Source organism: Ochlerotatus camptorhynchus, unplaced genomic scaffold (genome assembly GCF_037179485.1).
Source record: "Ochlerotatus camptorhynchus isolate MF236.1 unplaced genomic scaffold, CSIRO-AGI_Acam_v1.1 ptg000482l, whole genome shotgun sequence".
NCBI classification, from domain to species: domain Eukaryota; kingdom Metazoa; phylum Arthropoda; class Insecta; order Diptera; family Culicidae; genus Ochlerotatus; species Ochlerotatus camptorhynchus.
Genome location: NW_027040967.1, coordinates 44,834 through 67,505, shown reverse-complemented (window position 1 = coordinate 67,505; position 22,672 = coordinate 44,834). Strand labels below are relative to the sequence as shown.

The following is a 22,672-nucleotide window of genomic DNA, read 5'->3' as shown; positions in this document are numbered from 1 at the left end:
TAAACGGATTATATTTGGTTGTAATTATTTCGTCGGTGATCAGTGCGAGATAACTTAATTGAAAGTGCTTCGATAAACTGTGAATATCACAATATCTTTAACATGAACCGAATCAAGTTCATGCTCATAGCTGATTTGCTTCCCTAAAGACGACCTGATACCAACGAGCAAGCATTTTGAGGTTTGTAAATTACCTTTCCGTGTTTGCCAATTAAATCAAACTGACTTGATTGGCTGTAATCGTTTAAGCTTCTCGTCCCTAATTATGCACTAATCCCTGACGAAGATCACCGTTATCATTTGCCATCGACGGATTGCTCCGCTGAACTAGTGAACGTGGTTACACAAATGAACTCTAATTAACGTTATCTGATTAGCGTGAAAAAATGATTGCCACGGATCCTGCCAGAGAACGCTCAAATTTTCCGCTGGATTTCCGTTGCTTTTCTCAAGCAGTAAATTTGACAAATTGAGACAAGTATAAACGGGAAAGGTGGATAGCTTTTATTAATTTCACCAGATAATTTAGAACACCAGTGTGGTAAAATCTGTTCTTATACTTGATCGCATGGTTTTTATTTGTTTGCAGCAGTTTAAAGATAGCTAGAAATAATGTTTAAAGTTTGTTTAAGTAGTTGTTAATGCAAGATCCAAACTTGTTGAGGCCAAGACAATTTTTTTTTAATATTTTGATTCTAAAAAGCAGAAGTGGGCACTAAAACCGTTCACCGATAAATCATACTTCGGGATATCATTATGTTTCTATTGTAACAAAGACTGGAACAAATAATCATTTTTACCCAGTCTATTTAAATTCCGTGGAAAATTATGAGGAGGTAACTAAAATAAAAATTATAAGTAATTTGTGTTGTATGAAGAAAATTACGATCAGTTTAAACTCTTAAAGATTGTTAGACGTTTGATTTCTTGTTCATGATCTGATTTTCTCTGATCTGGCATTTCAATAATTAAACGATATTATACAATTACAAAACTGATTTAAAAGAATATGCCAGCGGCGCCTGAGTTGAATCTCAGTCGGCACCGCCGGGATTTTCTGAAGCATAAAATCAATGATCACCAGGAAAGTAAGCCGTAGGTATCCGGTTCAAGAATTTGTTGGGTCGAGGGTCCAGGTTTGATAACTAATAATTTGAATAATTAATAATAATTTAAATAATTAATAATAAAAATTGTTTCTGAACTTTCAACACGTTTCAGTGCAATATAATGACTGCTTTGGTATGTCATAAGATCTATGGAAGATGTACCAGTCATGACTATAAGTTCCTTTTATAGTATGTTACAATTATATTCCTTGGTATTCTTTATCATTATACATCTGAACAAAAAATCAGATATGAAGAGTTCGTAAAGTTCAGAAGGTCAGAAAATATGTAGAAAATATGATTATAAGTTACTTTGTAGAGAACGCTACCTAAATATGTGCAAAGGCATAGTCAGTTTTCTATAATAAAGAGAGAAATTTTTTGGTTAATCCATAAATTTTCCTTCCAACTCTTTGTACTGATCGTAATATAGTTCATAAAAAAAACATATAACATAGAGTGCAAAAATGGTCATAAAAAATACGGACCGCAATTTAGACATAATTGTTGGAAAAAATGTCGGTTTCCTTGATTCAGGTAATGTTAGTTAGTGGTTCTGCGTTTCCAATGCAGTAATCATTAACATAAATCTTGTAAATTGTAACCAAACAATAATGATGCGATTTCCGTCCTAATTTCTGGATCTTCTGAACGAATCGTAGTTTGGCTATTTTGGCTAATTTTCAACGAAAATTTTATATCCCTTCGTATGTATGCATGTGTTTTGTATAAAATTCACTCAGTTTTTTTTTTTTCATAGGGGATATGTATCGTACAGATTATGATGCCAACCTTAATTATAACATGCTATGGTCTAATCTAAAATCTGTATTTACACCAAAACTTATGATTTTTTTTAAGTATGCCATTCGATTACCTATAGGTTGAAACGGATAATGTAATTCGAATCTAATCGATTGGTCGTTATCGCTATCGAAAAATCGTTAAAAACGTACCATGTGGCGACTCAGCTGCACACACCGTGTAAAAAATACTTGAGTGTATGCATTTTAATTGATGGGTGAAACTGAAACTACATACATATTTCCAATTCGCATGGATTTTAAGAAACATTCGAACTCTATACGAAATATCACTAACGAGTGTTACAATTTCAATGAAACTAGCTTCATTCAAAGAACGAAACAATTTCGTTGCATAAAACAACGAACGGATTCGTGGAACATACGATAAATTTTGTTATCTAAACTGAATTTTGTGGTCAGCGGAAATGCTCTAAATAGGAAATTATACCCCGTTCAATTACAGTCTATATTACATGACACATACGTAGTCTATCTTGATATTAGAATCCTTGCTTCAAGTTTTTACTGTAAATATTATGCAATGTATGTATATTATACATCGTTTGATATCACGTAATATAGGCTGTAATATAGATGTTTGGGTATCTCATACACAGGAAGAAATTAAGAGCAATAATAACATAAATTCATTAAAATGTGCAGTGAATATCCCTTTGAGTAATATTATTTATTTTAAAGAACTTCTTCGACATCTCTTTCAATTTCAACAGCGTTGATGTCAGAGTTGCCAACGCAACTTACCAAAAACCGGTCCCAAAATTTAAACGCGAGTAATCGATTCACATTGATAATCGAATATAAATGGTGCAGAGCAGTAACATGTACGACAAAGGAAGGGATGGACACAGGTACGAGGAAGCTCATTTCATCAAGACGAATGCAGACGATGGAAAGCTCTGGAGTAAGAGGCACCTACCATCCAACCTCAACTGAGCGGTGGGATTCAATCACGCTTGTCTACATAATGCCTGACGAATTTTCATCGGGCCATGTGTTGATAACTGGTTTTATCAGCAGCCCACACAGCAGAAACTTTGTAAATTTACATGTGTTGCATTGATGTATCACTCAACGTAACTGAACATCGAATAAACATTTGTTTCGCATGAACACATATCCATCATTGTCATTCAAATCATCTGTTTTATATGGATATACGAAATTCAGTTCAAAATCTATTATTTTTCAATGAACAACAATATCAGTTTACATTAAAGCGTTAATTTCGGTATTTATTTTAAATCAGTTTTTTGGTACACAAATTTTAAGTGTAAAGTTACAAAACATTTTCCAGTGTGCAGATACGGTCAGAATTTTTTATGTTTTTTTGGCAGGACGATAAAGCAAAATATTAAAAAATCATACTAGAGAGTTGTAACGAAATATAAGTGTATTTCGTAATTGTGTTACATTGTTATTGAATAGTGAAATTATCTTGTAACACGATACAACTTCCTAGCCTGAACATAATATTTACATATCTAAATTAGATACCCCTTATAATAATTTTCTTCGAGATGCGTCTTGTCTGCTCAATTAACAATTAACAAACAACATAAATATTAGGCACAGGACAAAGAGTTAACAAGAAGGTTTACCACCTATATTTTTTAAGTTACTTTTAAAGGAGCTAGCAAAAGTTTCCTTTTTGCTATTTAATTTCTCTCTGGAGTCCAGTATTCTTCCTCAAATTTGGAAAGCATCGTTTTATCTCACTATTTTTCAAAAGTGGGAAAAGGTCTGACATAGCAAACTAGCGTGGAATTGCTACAATATCATGCATTCCTAAACTATTCGAATCCATCATTAATGACAATGTGTTCTTGAGTTCATAGCAAACAACATTGATTTGTTAAAGGAAGATCCACAGCTACTAACTTGATACATTTTGTAACTTTTTCTCTAAACGTAATGGATAAAGGAAACTATGTTCAAACGTTATATACTGACTTTAGTAAAGCATGTGACAGAGTTGACATACCGCTCTTGCTTTTTAAGTTATTCATGTTGGGCTTCAACCCCAGGCTACTGAAATGAATCGAGTCATATTTATCACAGAGAACGCAAAGAATAAGATTTGAAGGAAATTTGTCTAACATAACTAATGTCACATAAGGTGTGCCACAAGGTTCACATCTTGGTCCATTACTGTTTATTTTATTTTTTAACGATAAAGAACACATTTTGAAATTCCTTCATGTTTCAGACGACATAAAACTTTTCGTGGAGATAAACAAAGCATCTGACATTCAAACATTCCAACATTAAATTGTAGTTTTTTACACCTGGTGTAAGAAAAATTTGTTAGAACTTAATGTAAAAAAATGCAATTCTATATAGTTCACTAGAAGGCTTCATATTTTTCATGACCCAATTACTGTAGGCCAAAAACCAGTTTAAAGCTGTTATCAAGATAGGGACTCAGGTGTTGTTCACGATTCTAAGTTGTAATTTGCTGATCACTACAATTGCATTATCTATAAAACAAATAATATGCTCGGGTTTATCAAACGATTTAGTATGCACTTTAATGATCCTTACACAAATCAAATCACTGTACGTAGCATATGTGAGGCCTCTTCTCAAGTACTGTAGCGTAGTTTGAAACTCTAATCGATCGTCGATATCGAGGACATACCTTTATTTGGCTCCGCGTTTTTAATTGGTGCCATTTTATTTATTTGTTTACTTTTTGTGACTTTTTGTTCACCATCGACCGTTTGTGCGGCGACGAAATCAAGCGATGGTGATAGTCGCACCATCGAATGTGTGGTATCCAGAATGCTACGCTCCCAGACCACAGACCACGTGCCCCGTGTGGCCTCGAGTAGTTCCTTAGCGGTGACCAAGTCGAACTAGGCCCACGGGTGGAGTTGTTTCACCGTCATCATCGACCGGCCGGGTAACGACGATAGTGAACGGCATCGATAACAGTACCGTCGACTGCGCTCCCAGACTAGCGCTTGAAACGTGGTTGCTCCGAGTAGTTCCTTGGCGGTGACCAAGTCGAACTAGGCCTACGTGTTTCATCGAGTGACACCATCTACTTCGGCGATCGCGGCGTCAACAGCAAGCACCGTCGACAACGGTAACTGCATCAGTAAAGACCAGGCTAGATCGAGCCAATTTTATATTAGAAAAACGTGAACGTTTAGGGCCTTAGGACAAAAACCCTCAGAATAATTTGAGTGTCAAAGTTTAGTCCTTGCTTTACATTTTCTTGTCGGCCGCTGGGTTGATCAGTGGAAGAATCTAGCCTATATGTTGTAATTTTTTTTTTTTTTTTTAAATGGCGTTTTTGGAATTTTTCAATAAATTGTTGCACGAAAACGTCACTTCTGATCGAAATGCATTATTATACAAAGTTTCATGCATATCGTAGAAGGTCACCGATGAATCCATTAATTTTTATCGCACTGTTTTTGACCGAATTCTATCTCACTAGAGATTGTTTGCGAACCGCTGATGACGGCGACTGTCACGAAAAATACAACATGAAATCACCTCCTCGGAAGGTTCAACTATGGTTTTCGATCAGGAACGAGTATTATGGCACGAAAATTGTACATTTTTTTATCGATCGTATTTAATTGCATTTTATATCGTTTTTTCTCGTTCATAATTCGCTGGACCACCGCGACCATGTGCCACTCTTTTGCATCTCAACCTCTTCACTGGATCTGAACAAGGCCCAAGTAAAAAATCACACAACATCATGTTGGGGTTGACATATAAAAAAAAACAACATCCATAATGGCCGAGTTTTTTTTGTGAAAGTGTGAATGATTGATAACACACAATTATGCAAAGTGCTATACAAATTGTAGAAGCTCGAGTTTTTCCAATTCATTATAAGGCGTGGAACAGCTCTCAATTAACTGCTGTGGAAGTGGTCATATAACACTAAGTTGAGGCCCTACTACTAAAATAAGCAAGACGTTGAATATGATAAGAACCCAACTAACAATTTTCGCAGTGTAAACGCGGTGTAAAGCGCTTACTAAACCTTGACCTGAATCACTACATAGTTTTCACTTGACGCCAGGTTAAATATTGTTTACGCTTTTTTTATTGAAGAAATTATCAAGTTTATTTTACTGCGAATCAAATTCATCGAAATTAGTTATAAGCACACCACCAAATGATTTTCATTGTACCGGAACCTGGAATCGAACTCGAGACGACCGCATTTTCGAACCTTGATACTACCAACTTCACTATGCCAGCACTTTGAACTGACATAAACAAATTTACATGCCCTTCTACAACAAGATCGCTGAATAGAGGCTTTATAATAGTGTACATGAATCACTTTTCTCGACTAGTTCATTCAGCTTTGTAAAGAAGCAGAGTAAAAGCTGTAAAACTGCATGCGTCTAAAAATAAACCTAGTTGACTGTAAAATAGCTTCCAAAGTAGCGCTAACACAGTTTATTGGGAACAGGTTGTTTAGTTGTTGAACAAGAACTTTTGATGTTTATGTTTTTGAGCAAGAGTGTTTGGTTGTGTAGAAGCCAACAAATGAGTAATTCTTAGCTCTGTTTTGCAGTTAACAGTTGAAAGTTGATTAATATTTGCATAGAAGTGACATTAGCGTTTATTGGCTGATGTTATTAAGTGCGACTAACAAATTGAATAATGGTTGTTAAAAAGTTGAGTAAACGCTCTCCAAAACTATTTTGCAGCTTTGTTTTAGCTACTATAAAATTTGGCTTATAAAGCAGAAAATGTGACTTGGGAAATCATGCAGAACGATAGAGACTTAATAGCCCTAGTAGCACGCTTGTCACGAATCAATTATATAAACTTATATACGACTTATTTCAGTCATAAACAAGTTGCTGTAACTTATTGTGATGAAAATGTGCTACTCGGGAGCTACTGATTGTAATACCATTAGTTTGTTAATTTCGATTAACGTTGAAATTTATTCATAAATTTACATTATTAAGTGATGAATTCGCCCCAGGATTACGGTAGTAGTAAAATGGTATTATAAAATCTGATGATGGCACATAGGAATCTGTATAGTCATTAAAGAAACCCTACACATAAGAAATCAAAACATTGTATTTAATATATAAAGCAAGCTTTTTGTTGTCAATCGTCAAATGCATTGAAAATAGTCGAATTATGTGCCAATTCTCTGAAAAAGTTAGATGTTTCGCTCATTTTGGGCAAAAGGACGAAAATTAGTTCTAGGTCGGAAATTAGTGCATTTACACGATCCTAAAGATATGTGGGGCCTTTTATAGTGGTTAGAATCCATGCCTCTCACTCTAGAAGACTCGAGTTCATATGTCATTTTCTGATGGTATTGTCATGGTGGCCACTCCATTTCAATTTAAAAATTCCTACATGATCCACGCATTTTTCGTGACGTGACAATTACGTCGATTTAATTTGACATTTATGTGACATCGTTTAGATTTAACAGAAGTCACGAGGCGGTGCATACGACATTTGCATATAACAGTGTTTAAAAACTAAGCGAAATAGTGTTCAAAAGCTACATCAGTCGAAAAATCAGAACCAAAAACATATGATTCTGGATTGAGTAATACACTTTATGAATTTTTCCAGGTGATTCTGGATTCCCGACTTTTTTCCCGTATTTTCGCTTTTCCCGTATGGATAGTATTGTGTATATGATGTGATGTGAACATCAATCAAGCAGACTTGGAAGTAACTCCAAATGAAATCGTCTTAGAGAAAAGTAGCTTGGCAATTTTACCTCATCTGTATAAATTTCATTTCATCGCAGTAAAATCAGGCAGGTAAGTAGCCATAAATGGCAAAACCTTTCAAGATATCGTTGTACGCTTATGGATTCTTTCCGGAATGTATCATGCTATCAACAGGTGGAAAAGTTTGAACCAAACATCACCCGCCCCTGACTCTGCAAAACACACGGGTGTATTATCATCAATTAGGATGTTGGTACAACTTTTCCGCGATGCGCTTTTCCCCGCTGGTTTTCTTTTCATTCCGAGCGAATATAGCGCTCAACTCAACTGGTAATGGCACCTTAAGTGGAATTCTTTTGAAGTGCACTTGAAAGTTTCCCCGTAAGTCGTCGTAATATCGAACGCCTTCCCTACAGATTGTCTTTAAGCAGGGTATCCTTAGGAGTTTTTTTTTTTGTTTCTTTGAGGAACGGGTATCTGCTTTGCTTTTCCCGTGTTTGTATGTGTGAGTATGTATGTGTATGCAAACGCAAATGCAAATCAGCTTGACAAGAATAACTTCGATAAGTGAATGCGAGTGAAAGATAACGATCGGGTTAATTTTCTGTATCATGTATCGGTAGAAACTTGCTCTTCCATCACCAGGATAAATATCCTTACCCTAGAGACGGCCCCAGCATAGTAGTTATCATCCATACATTTCACGCCAAAGTCATGAATTCAAATCTCATCCCTGGAAAAGTCACAAGTGTTAAAATAACAAAACCTTAAGCCAGCTTATACATATGAAATGTGACCTGATAGTTACAGTAGGGGAAACTGGAAACCGTAAAAACGGTTATTTGTTTGGTAATTTTCCACAAAGTTTCATCTAGGCGGCAGGAAATGTTATGGTGACATTTACGTCAGATTATGGAACGAATCTATTTCTGAGAGCAGTAATTATGTTTTCATTCCGATAGATTCTTTTTAGCCAGCATTTAGATTCTTAATAACTTTTTGAATACTCAACCAAAACGTTTTTTTTTTACAGGTCAAAGCTTTGAAAAAGTGAACTCAATTATGATCATTGAATTGGTACTGCTTTGTTTGATATTTTTCAGTTTGATTTGATGTTCATCACTCAGTTAAAGGTGACTTGATCCCCAAGGAATAAACGCACTTAATCCTGATATATGAGTGTGAAAGAAATAATGCTCTGTTAGGGAGACCGATCCTTCAGAATTTTGATACATGTACATGGGATGTTTGTAAACATAATATTCACATGCCTATTATAAAAAGAGATTCAAGTCTCCCCTAATTTGTAAACTAACTTTCTTGGTAAATTTCAGAAAGACGTAGATTTAGTAATGTAGTTATCATGCCATAGGCAAAAGAAAATTAAAAATCATAAGGAAGGTTCCTGAGCCTAAATAGCATACACGTACAAGAAAACACGTACTTTTCAGAATTGCTATATATTATATATTTATACATCACACACATTATAATACATGATGTAATGTACAAGTAATATTTATTAAAACATTAAATGTCTGGACTCTAGCTGATATTCGGGTACATTACGGCACTCGTGTTAAGGGGGGAAATACAAGTATAATTTTTTTTATCGATTTTTTATATTTTACTTTTACTGCGAGCACGAGGAAGGAGTGATCTATGCCCCCGGTATCGCCGATTAACCGTAAGTTCCAGAAATCATGTTTTTACACAACCCAAAACTTTAAACGCATTTTTCTCGAAACTGTGTTTTCCAAATTGGCGGGAAAGATAACTCAAAAAGTTCTCATCCAAATGACTTAAAACTTGGCGCATCTTAAAGGAAATAGATTTTTAATTTATGTGAACCACTGATATCATGAAAAAAATTAACAATAATTAATTTTCAGGTCTGCCTAAAGTGAAAAAAAAACTGTTAAAAATCAACTTTTTTTCGGATATTTTTTTCTAAATTTTTAAATTGTTTTTTTTTTTTTGGTTTTTGGGGGTTTACATAAAACAAAAATCTTTTCTGAATAAGGTTCAATTGATAAAAGTAAGTTTTGTCCATTTTTCAGGTCTCTAGAACGCCCGCAAATTACCAATCACCACCGGAGGCGACCTCCCGAGCAAAGTCCGTTAAAAAATTAAAGCAAATCGATATTAAAGTTTGCAGTTCCTATCATAATGAAAACTCATTTTGATTTCAATTGTCGCGACAGAAGTCTGATATCATATTGTGCTTTCATTATGCAGTCAAGATTTTTAAATCAAAGCAACTTAACTTGAAGTTCTGTTGTTAATTTCTTGTTTAACATTTGATTTAAGTTCACCTCCTAAATAAAGCTAAATAATAATAATAATAATAATAATTTAAGTTCATCTGTCGTTGAACTAACGATTATTGTTCATTTGTTTTGTTTAACACATTTTAGGTTATTCGTGACTAGCCCGAGGTGACATTTGAGCTCAAAGCTACCTTTGTACGACAGGCCCGTCTTCAGTCAAACATTATGAATGCAAAATCAGTAATCAAATTGATTTCATTGAAAGCAGAATTAGTTTTCCGTTTGATTCAACAGTGTAAAATTTTGCTTTCATTTTTGCTGTGTTAACCGTTAAGTCAACCAAAATGAGATCAAATGGAGTATTCAAAATAAGTAACATCATAACAGCAAATTCTGATTTCAATTTGATCTCTTACTTTGCTCGGGCTCCTTCCAATGTGACCCCAAGGAGTCACAGAGGTCACACACCAATGAAAAAAATCTCAAATGTAGAGGAAAATTTAAGCAATTTAATGCAAAAAACCCCAAACGTTTGCGTTGTTTCATTTGCTCACAAAAAAAATCCGAAAATCGTCGAATTTTTTACGTGTTACTTGTATTTCCCCCCTTAAGCAAACAATTTTCCCCTTTTTCGCAAAACAATAGAAAATGAGATTAAAGACACCCCGTTTTACTGTACTAAATAACTGAATACAGTTATTCCCAAATTTCCATCTGCCAAATATCCTCAATCATGTTATGTTAATGGGGGGTTCATTTGGATTTGGGCGAAAATCGTGCAAACTTTGCGAATTTTTTGTGGGAAAACGAAAAGACATACAAAGTTGTGCTATTGAGTTTTAATGCGTTATAAAATAGCGGATCTCGTCAGCTTCTGCGAACAAAACAATGTCCCCTGCTGTCAATTGTAGGGCCTTCTGTGGTAAACTGAAATGAGTAACTGTCATATATTATGAAAATACATAAAATTTCCTACGGCATATACCTAACCTAATCAAATTTTTAACGAAAAAAACCTAACTTTTCGGACATTTAAAAAAAGTAATTTTTTGCTCTTTTTTTTACATTGATCTCGTTTAAAAATTATAAAAAAAAAATCATGCCAATAATAGGTATAAGCCGTAAAGAAAAGTATTCCCTTTAAAACTATGTTTGAATGAAGCGAATCGGATGAAAAACGCGCTTAAAGTTTTTGGCGTAACATGGGTTCGTTCGTGACATGGGTCCGTTCGAGACGCTTTAACTCGAAAAATACGTATTGTATCGGAATATCCTTTGACACATATATTCTGCACATGTGTAGTTTTCACTTTAGGTAAAAAAAATCGATTTTTTCGACAAAATCTAAATGAACCTCCCCTTAAGCGTAGAAAGCTGTGAATTAGTAACTGTTTAAGTGTTAGAAAAACTATGCTGAGAGCGGCAATTAGTTCCATTTTAACGCCGAAAGCCACGAAGATTATTAAACCTTTGACTTAGTATGCTTTGCTGCACTTTGCTATCAAATTCCACTCACTCTATTCAGGAAAATTCCATCAGATCACTGAACCCATCCAAAACGGTCCATTTGGCTTCCTTTTCAGTTCTATGCGCGTATTTCACGTTATTAGTTGCATTCTGTTGCGAATCTGCTACTATTGCCGCATGCAATTGGGTTGCTCTTGTTGAAAAGATGCTTTATGTCATTATATTATCTCGACTCATCGTTTGTAGGCGATAAGAATTGGTTTCGACGCTCGTATTCTATTAACATTAGCGCAAATGCTCTTCACAAATAAATCGGACTAGTTTAGCCTTTCCGCATCTATAGGTACATGCGAGAATGATGCGAGCAATCGTCACTTCTTCCTACTTGCAACAAATCAACGACAGTTTGAATCTAAACCAGACATTCAGGCTTCTGTCCATCTAGGCTATGCTATCCAATAAGGGCTTGATCCGTCACGGAATCTAATAAGGATCCATTTTAAATTCTATTGGCATAATTTAAATTTTAATAAAATAATTTTCACCTCGATCCGAGAAATAGATTTTATTCAAATAAGTAAATTTGTATGCACAATATGTTATTTGATATTTTCATAAATTTGATCACCCCGAACTCGGTGTCCAGCAATTCTGGACGTGCGGTAAAATGCGTTGCATGCATATGTATTTTTGACGCCCTCCAAAGGCCGTATCATGACACACACGCACCGAGCGGTATAAACAGATGTATCTACTGTGTATCTACAGAATGTGCATCATCCGAGAAGGAGATTGCAATTGTGCACGAAATATGCATCCCAATCAAATGTGTTCCCTTCCGTGTTCCATTCGTTGAGCAGCACGTTCTGGCGCCACTACGCAGCAAACGTTCGGAATCAATGCATTAAAATAGTTGATTTTCGAATAATCAGATTATTATAAAAAATAAGAATATAATATTTATAACACACACGTGTGAGAACGGATGGGAAACTACATGCAGTACAGATGTAACCAGCAATGCTCGAGGGATAAACTAGTAGAAGCTCATTGACAGGTGAGCACGTTTAATTGAATGCAGAAAAAAAATGTGTACACAATTGAGTGTAAATTGCGGGCAGCAAAATACGTATCGAAAATAAATTTCATCAACTAGCTTCCCATCACGCGAAACGGAACGTGTGCCCATTATCAACGCGCATTCGTGATAGCGAGCCCTATGGGTTCATCCACGATGGGGGTTCACATTGATTGAGCATCAAAATACGCAACACTAGAAGGGCATGCTACGATGTTTGTCAAGTGGTCGGTTTGTTATGATCAGAACACGGCTGATCTCACTATTTACGTTAGGGAGATGGTGTTTCTGAAAAAGTGTTTCCGCTATGAAGTACGATGTGATAATCTACTAATTTATTAAAATTTGGTTTAAAAAAAACCATTCATCCCACGCCATGTACACTTGTCATAAGCGAGTTAAACAAGACTTATTCCGAGGGTAGATTTGATCCCTCAGGTTTACTGCATGAGTCGAACCGGCTTATAACTATCATGATTTGGATAATCTGCTATCGATCTGCGGACAATATACTGCGTTGCGATTTTGAATTTGGTGCATAGGTATGAGATCTTGAATCATTATTTTTATCTTATGTTAAAAAGCATAGAGACGAAATATGAATTTACAGAGGTAACACTGTACTGAAGCATCATCCAATCAATAAATTGATTGTTATTTTTTTTTTGAGAAACTGAACAATTTATGACATCCAATCAATGATCAGAGATGCTTCTAAAAATAAAACACGACACTACCAAAAATACCAGTGCAATTATAGTCAATTGCAACCAAGAAACTGGTTTCCTGGTAAAAAAAATAATATCGATTACATTGACATCTACCATCGTCCACTGCCCAGTAGCCGTGCTCACATGTAGCCCATCATGACTTTATCATATCTTCACCCCCCCTCAAACATGATGGTTTAAAAAATGTATGATTTTCACTCGTATCACCATCGCCGATGATATCCGCACACATACTTATAGCAGGACAGATGACCAAGTAAACTTTCTTTTTTTATTCAGTTTGACTGTGCACCAACATCGAAACGCAAAACGTGGAGAAAAAACTGTGACACTAACCTTCCATCCTGCGCTGCTATTGGAGTCACCCTTATCTTTAAAATATGGCACATTCTGCACCATCCATTCATATATCTGGCTGAGCGTTAGTCGGCTATCACTTGCTGAACTAATTGCTTGTGTAATTAAATCAGCGTACGACAGGTTACCCCAAGCGTTGCGACGCGATGAATTTTTCTTGGTGGTGGATGACGCTGATTGCGGTTGACTTCCATTGGCACCTGTGGAAAAAATAAAAAGGAAGCGGAAAACCAACCATCAGAGAGGAGTAGTGTAGAGAGTGAAATATGGGAAGAATATTGAAGGTGCATGAAAACTGAGCCCAGAAGGAACAATAATAACTAACGATGAAAAAATTGATTCCATTTTGAGTAATCACCATTTCAACAAAGTTTGAGCTTATTAGACATATGGTAACATACTGGATACAGTTCATAGGGTGTAGAACGCTACTTTTATCATAAAAAATTTGCAAACGTAAACCAAATTTCGCCTAAAAATTGGAAACCGTTCAAGAGATTCATGTTTTTTTTTTCTCCTCAATTTGTTTTCCGTCGATCTTGTTTTCTGGGAGGCAGCACCTACACCTGGACCCTACCTATCGACCCATCAACTCATGGACCGGGGCCTCAGAACATCCCGGCGGCGCCGACTGGGATTGAACTCAGGCCTGCTGGGGTGAGAGGTAATCACTCTTACCACTACACCACCGGCGCCTAGAGATTCATGTTAATTTCGATGATTTTGAGCTCACAAATATTGAATCAAAAACCGATGTACACTATGGTGGGTCAAGTTTGTATGGTAGATCACAACCCCGTGCTCCTCACTGCTTTTTCGATCTGTATTTGGTCCCCCAAATATGAACGAATTTGGCTACGATATGCATTTGCGGGAGAGCTTTAAAGTTTTTATGGGAAACGGAACAAAACTGTTCATAACCTTGTTTAAAATTAAAAAATAGCTCTATTTTGACCATACCTGAGACTTGAACTGGCCAATTCTGCATCATCCCAAGGTACCATGCCAGTCTTCTTAAACTTTCGATTTTATTTTTCGCCTGAGCGGAATTGGAGGTGACTGGGTGGATTAATATCGTTTTCGGTAAAATCCACTCCGTAGCAACGGTACCACTAAACTACCAGCTATAATGGAAGCTTTCCGAACCTGGCCAAAACATCACAGGTCCTTTGTGTGTCATAATAAACGGTAGTTTGCGTATTTTCACGTATTCTTACTTGCACAGAAGACTGATTTAAAATTTGAAATTTTTGGGACATGATCCACATTTGGTATCAAATTGACTGAGCTTCAAGGGCGTAGCCAGGTTTCGAGCTAGGGAGGGGCGAACCAAAAATCCACCAAACAATTTGAAGTTTGTATAGGAATTAGTATGGGAAATCCAAATTTGTTGTTCATTGTCTTCTACACTTTTCTATATTGCTTTGAAAGAAAGCTCGATAGCTATGCTTGTAGCAAATTTTCTCAGGTACATCTTGCAACTGTTTTGAAGTCACATGACAAATGAAATAGTTATTAATTATTTAAGGGGTTGGTAATCTTATAAACTGTCAAAGCTAGAGACAATCGCCTACCTTTAATGCATTGGCAGTGTTGCTAGACCCAATGTGTTCAATCTGCTCTGCTCTTATATTTACTAGACCCTCTATAGGCAACGCTTTATTCTGCAGTGTGACATAGTAGCCATGATTTTTGTGCTCTATTTCACTCACAAAAAACACCAATGGTGCTGCTGAGTAGTAAATTAAGCAAAATCATAAGTCACCAGCAACTTGAACCTTTAATAGCTTTTGTTTTTAACATTTAATCAATAAATGATCATCAGCAAAGCTGTAGTTGAATATATACTGTGCCAGCACACAGCAAAAAATAAATTTTAATATTACATCCAAGTGGATGCACTTCAATCATGTCGAAAATCTCATGTAATTTTTATGGCCACAAAAAATAAACAAATGCTGTAAAAGCAGCGTAATGTCAGTTCATGCACTGTTCTTTTTTTTTTTTTTCTTTTTGGCAAGGAATATTACACCATATTTTCGACACGATTGAAGTGCATCCACTTTGATGAGATATCAAAATTATTTTTTTGCTGCGCACAGCATCATCATTGTAGAGCAACATCAAATATACTACATTAACCAAATAGTTCCGAAGATAGGCGTGATCAGAAATTTTATGCCTCAGAAAATCCCGGCGGCGCCGATTGGGATTAAATCCAGGCCTTTTGAAGTGAGAGGCAATAACTACAACACTACACCACCGGCGTAGTGCTTTCGAAGTTTGAATTTCAATTGCGCAATCGTATTTTTACTACTGATTTAAAAAAAAAAATCACAAGAAAATCAAATAAATATATGAAATCTACATTTCGCCTAGAAAAAATAACAAAATTAACGTGTAGATAAAAGCATAGCATGCTATGGTCCATATAGACATATTTTAAAAGTTTATGAATTTACACCAACAATATTACTTCCTGTATGCCATTTGATTACCTATAGCTTAAAACATAAAATGTGGTACGAATCAAGTCGATAGGTTGTATCTTTATCGAGAAATCGTTAGAAACGTACCGTGTACCGACTTACTAACGCTTAAAAAAACTACAAGGAACAGCCCAATGGGGTTGTACGCAGTGATGACGTAGGACTACGTGGTATGATATAATAAATATTTTTGTTAACTCTGCAGCAGGAGCTTGTGTTTTGTGTAGGAATAGGAAATTTAGCGGGGTTCTCTCTGTTTATACTCTTTAGTATGACTATGATTGCCCTGAAAAGAACCTTTTGATATGAGTTTTTGTCCGGACATGTTCAGAAAATTAACTCTTTTGGAAAATGTTGGTGGTCCTGTAAAGTTTTTTTTTTTTTTTTTAATCTTTATTTTAGAGATTTTTAGCCTGAGGCTAGTTCATCTCTTGGTCCTGTAAAGGGCCGATGGTAGTACAGGCTTTGGAAGATGATTATGACGTGTAGGCAGCTGCGTATTCAGTGACGGCATCACGGATCACATTTTCTCGGCACACCTCGGATTTCCTCGTACATCAGACCGGAAATGAGCTTGACACCACCACGTCTAGCCAGACGACGAATGGCAGACCCTGGATGTTATCACACGGTGACACTTGGCGACTCCTTTACCAAATCTTTTGCCACTCTTGCCACGACCAGTCATGCCTTAAGAAAAGAGTTAGAGTAGAATTTTTAAAGAACTACAAAAATAGTTTTCACCATTAAGTTAAGGCTATTTTTTTCTCATTGATGGCTCTGTTCCATTGATAATAAGTTCGAAATTTGTAAAAGTGGATGGAACGCTTTGGATACATATTATGGTCAAAATAAGTCAAAAGAAATCATTCATCAAATCATAAAATCTATAAACGATTTCTTTAAGTTGTCGTCAACTTTTTTTGGAAAGCTATATGGAATTCACATGGATTTCATGCATTACATATGTGATATATTTTTTGAGTATATCCCCTGTTTCCAAGTTTGGTTACAAGATTACAACTCTGGAGAGCATTTTGTGTGGTCGTTGGGAGCGTGTGGTTCGGAATATGGCGATGAGTGTGCAAAATATTACGCAATTCCATCCTCCCTATTCGCACGCGGAGGCGAATGCCACTTTGACTTGTTTCGTCTACTTACTACTCTCTGACGACTGTGCTGGGGAAGCAGCATATGCATGTAGGTAATTGGTGGATTTGTTAGTTAAAACGACGCTTTTGGACAATGCTGGACATTTTCCAGTTTTTCAATAGTTTCTTTTTAAAAATCAACATTTGATGCGTAGTCATATTTCTGATCGATTGGTGATAAAATTATTGAAATTGGACCAGGGGCAGCTGAGTTATTAACGTTCAAAATCTTTCATAATTTGTTACATGTTCCATTTTCGGTTTTCACAAAGTGTACCCCCATATAGAAATCACAGACGTAGTCCTACGTCAAAACCACAGAGGTTGATTGGTGATAGATATCAAGAGAAATTTCATTATCAGATTCTCATGGTATCTTTGAAAGGTTTCCCGAGCAAAGCTGAAGATCAAATTGAAATCAAAATTTGTTGTTATGATGTAACTTATTTTGAAAACTCTAGTTGATCTCATTTTGGTTGACTTAACGGTTAACACAGCAAAATTGAGAGCAAAATTTTACACTGTTGAAGCAAACGGAAAACTAATCCTGCTTTCAATGAAATCAATTTAATTACTATTTTTGCATTCATAATGTTTAACTGAATACGGGCCTGGTATAAATGGTTAGCATCCATGCTTCTCACGCTGAAAGACTGAAAAGTTGAATAAGTCAAATCTCACCCCGGACAAGTCAGGAATGACCTAAAATGTGTTAAACAAAACAAATATACAATAATCATTAGTTAAACAACAGATGAACTTAAATTAAATTTTAAACAAGACGTTAAGAGCAGAACTTCAAGTTAAGTTGCTTTCATTTAAAAAGTTTTGACTGCATAATGAAATCACAATATGATATCAGACTTATGTCGCGACAATTGAAATCAAAATGAGTTTTCATTATGATAGAAACTGCAAATTTTAATATCGATTTGCTCTCATTATGTTAACCGACTTTGCTCGGGTTATCTTTACAAAAAAGTAGATTTTCCTGCATAATTTTCAATAGCATTCAATATCAGCTTTCAGACATATGAATCATAAGGTTGGAACAGTTGTTGTCATTAACATAAAAGTCACATTGTTGGAAATTAATGATTTTCTGTGAAATTACTAGTGATATAAAATTGCAACAGCATTAAAGTTAAAATACATTTGGAAAAGGATTTAGGGAACGGCGCCGGTGGTGTAGTGGTAAGCGTGATTACCTCTCACCCCAGCAGGCCTGGGTTCAATACCAGTCGTCGCCGCCGGGATGTTCTGAGGCATAACATCTCTAATCACGCCTTCCTTCGGATGGGAAGTAAAGCCGTTGGTCCCCGGTTCATGAGTTGATGGGTCGATAGGTAGGGTCCAGGTGTGGGAGCTGCCTTCCTGGCACGTCGGTAGCATTGGTGCTCAGCACGGAAAACAAGATCGACGGAAAAAACAAACCAAAGGAAAAAAAAAAAGGATTTAGGGAACCCAAAATTTAATAAGAATATCCCATAAAAAGTCACTCGAAATCCATTTGAGGTGTTCATTGATTTCATCCAATATTTATATCTTCACACTAATCCAGTCAGTAAGGTTTTACTGGGTTTTTGAATTGCGGAACTGTTCGGTAAAAGTTTAAAAATCTCTGAAAAATTCAAAAATTAGAAAAAAAAATCCAAACTAGTACAGGCTTAGTACTGTTAACCCCATTTATTGATAGAAAATGAAATTGGTCGATTTCATTGATTCCTTACGGGTAACGGTCATTTGAATTTCTACCGACTTTTTCAGCAATTCAAAAACCCAGTGAAAATATACTGACTTCTGTAATCTAAGTGTGTTCCAATTTGAATTTTCAAAAATGTCCAAAATCTAACCAACACACTTAATATAATAAGTAATCATGCGGAACGATAGCATAGCCTATTGATTTAAGTCCCAAATGTTTGTTAATTTTCTTTAATGTAAGAATTAATTTCCATATTAAATATTAAATAAATTGTATGTTTTATGTGAACAATTTGCCATTTGAAGCCAACTAATTTGACGAGGTTGAGAGCCGAGCAATAATTGATTGTGTTCCTTTGAGAAGACCAGCACCTAAGCTTGCGTGGTAAAATGTTGATGTAAGCTTGTTGGTGTTAGAAGCAAAACTGTTGTAAACAATGCTGACCTAGGGAATGACGACGTCATGGCAGCACAACATTAAACATATTTAAAATTATCGCCGATTTCGGTAATTTTTATCGAAATCTGAACAGCTGAACTTTTCGGTAAAATTTATGCAATTCAATTCAATTGCTTTTCAGCTACTTTGAAACTAAATCTCCACTAAAATGACAAGATTTGATCATTTTAACAAGGTTGAACATGTTTTGAAATTATTTTCAAATTCAATATTAAAGGCCAAAGGTCAAAGTTTTACCAAACGTTCAGTTGTTCTGATTTCGGTCAAATTTACCGAACACGGAAACAAAATCTTAGTGTGCATACTGCGAATCGCAGACGTGACGTCACAGAAAACAGCTTTTTTGTGTAAAAATATAAACATTGTGATTAAATATGAACACCACTAAACATTTCCATGTAACACTTATACACATAAACCGGTGAGACCAGACCTTGTATGATTGACATCGGTACAATGCTCGTTAATGGCACTTGAAGCGTTTGAGATCAATTCACTAACCGAATATTTCCCCCTTAACGCAAGTAGATTACTTCTTCGTATACCACTGAATCCTAGCCCTGACAACTCAAACTAGGGGAACAGAATTTTTCAGTAATAAAAGGAACACAAATTAAATCCATCACGAAAGGGAAATTTGGAAATCTTCGCTCATGTTCCCGATCTTCAAAAAAGGATACAAGGGAAAGGTGGAAAATTACGGCGGTGTTACAACACTTTGTGTCCAGTCCAATGTATTCGCTATCATTATCAACTACAGGAACTTCGTAGTTCCTAACCAACAAGGTTTCCATCCCAAGTGGCCGGTCTCAAGAATTTGTGTTCCTTCCATTTATTTAGCTCTACTGAATATGGAAGCTGTACAGCAGGTGGACGTTGTGTTTACCGATCTAAAAGCTGCATTTGACCAGGTTGATCACGCTATTCTGCTTGCGAAATTTGAAAAGCTCTGGATTTCTCAAGGTTTTATTATTTCTTTTAAGTCGTATCTTATCAATCGAAAGCTTTGGTTGAAAATTGGGTCAGATTACACTCTTTTTCTTAGGTGTTCCTCAAAAAATCAACTTGAGGCTCCTGACACTAACGCCGGACTGGTACTTCCAGCTGGTTTCCAATCTTTCTTTGTGGACGATGTCAAGATTTATATGGTTGTACGATGTTTAGCAAATTGGTTTCACCCTTGAATCTGCTTTGGCATTCATGCCTCATTACTCCGTCATAATTGTCAAAGTCAACAGGCAACTCGGTTGCATCTCCAAAATTTCCAACGATTTCCGTGATCCTGCCTGACTAAAAGCTTTATACAGCTCTCTATTACGCTCGATCTTGGAGTTTGGTTCAGTGGTGTGGTGCCCATATTCAGCAGTCAGCCCGAGCAAAGCCTGAGATCAAATTGAAATCTAAATTTGATATTGTGATTTCACTGCTCATGATTACACAGGTTGCTGTCGTTTTGGTCGTTTTAACGGTTAAAATATCAAAATTGAGAGCAAACATATCTTCCTGTGACATCACATTGAAAACTATTTCTGCTATCAGTGAGAGCAAACTGAAAACCAAATTTGTTATCAATTTTTCCTGTTGATAACAAAATAAGTATTCAATTTGATGTTATGCTAAGGCAATGAAAACAAACCCGTAACAACATATTTTTAAAGAGCAAATGTAGAGCAAAATGAAAACAAAATTTGGTATCAAATTTGTCAATGTCTAAACTGAAATCAAATTATGATTTCAGTTTGATGTTGATATCAAAACTTGATATCAATTTGCTGTCATTTTGATGCTGGACTTTGCTCGGGAGGATTGAGTCAGTCCAAAAGAAACTCGTTCATTACCTTCTCTGATCCTATGAACCTTGCTCCCTACGAGGATTGCTGTCAGCACCTGGATCTTGAAGCGCTTGAACGTAACCGGACAATTAGGCAGGCAGTGTTTGCAGCTAAGATGTCAATAGGCGAAATTGATTCTCCAGGAATGTTGGCTGAATTTGATGTTTATGCATCTTGAGATTACGCTGAATAAAGTTGCAGAAAACGTCGAATTCGTCAAAGAACACAGCAAAAATCTCAATTAAACTTTATTCGTTTTCTAAAACATGTTTTTAAATATTTTTTTCTTTTAACCATGTATTCAAACTCAACGTTGTTAATATTTTTTTCGGCAAAAACTGATCTAAAATTAATCATTTTCAAATTAGAAAATCTCTTAAAAGCGCGGGTTTCTCCAGAATAAAATGATTGCAATCAAAAGTATGCGTTTCCGATTGAGATTTCTTCTTCACAGTTGGTATGACACGAGAGTTTTATCGGCTCTCAACATAGTGTTCTTGAAGCACTTTCACAGTTTATTGAGACATTTCTATGCCAACCAATGCGTGAATTTGTATATTGTGTGATAAGCACAATAATACTCTATGCCCAAGGAAGTCGAGATAATTCCAAATACAAAAGGTTTTCTAATCGAACACACAAAAATTCTAAATACCGATAAACATCGTAATTATTGGCAATTACACTTTTACGAAGCCTATCCTTTTTGTATCCAAATTATTTTGAACGCATTTTTCAGCTTTCCACGACACAATTGCTGGCTTACCAGGTGAAGCACAGTTACCGAGAACGAAAGTATCGAAATATGATAAAGCTGAACGGAGGGAAAAAAAATCAACTGGGAAACATGCCGCTTGACGAGATTTTATTAAATTTGCCGAGGGTAATGTCATTTATATTTATATGATACACGATGTCCATGTATAATTGAACCGATCCAATCCAATTTCTGTATGTGAGCACTAGCTCGAGACACAGTCAATCTTTTCTGCAACGAACTGGTAGAGACGAGGCAAAAGCTGAACAGAGGTGACAAACGAACCCTGCAGTTTGGGGATATCAAGTGCAACGCTGCGCCGGACGGTAGTGAATTAATCTGGTTTCAAAAGTGTGTCAATTTGTATAATCACTTCAAGCAATACAAGGTGACGGAAAATGTTGCACGATTAATTTAAGCATTTAAGGTACTTTTTGGTATAAGTAAAGGAGCAACTGGATCCACTTGATCGTTATAAAATATATTCGCAAAATATGCTTATATAATGTAACCTTGTTGGATTGAATTATAAGCTAGCTTCCCGAAGATAACTAGTTAATAAAATAATTTAATTGAATTAAAATAGTAACTGCTTTCTCTTGGCCATATTTATTAAATGCATATTAATCAACTAATTCTTTTGTTTTTGAAACCACATAAGTAAAATCAATGCGTATGTTGCAAAACAACAAAAAACCAATACCGGGTCTTATGTGGTTTATCTCCAAATTATTATTTTGGACCCTTAATTAA

The 22,672-nt window shown here is 35.8% G+C and overlaps 1 protein-coding gene across 4 annotated transcripts in view; it reads right to left on the bottom strand.

The window, feature by feature from the left end:
* Window positions 1-22,672, bottom strand: part of foxo (forkhead box, sub-group O) — a 216,828-nt gene that overhangs the window by 164,457 nt on the left and 29,699 nt on the right. For all 4 annotated transcript variants that reach the window (XM_065235415.1, XM_065235414.1, XM_065235416.1 and 1 more), the window contains exon 3: window positions 13,506-13,726. In XM_065235415.1, coding sequence (XP_065091487.1) covers window positions 13,506-13,726 — 221 coding nt within the window. The remainder of the gene's footprint in view (window positions 1-13,505; window positions 13,727-22,672) is intronic.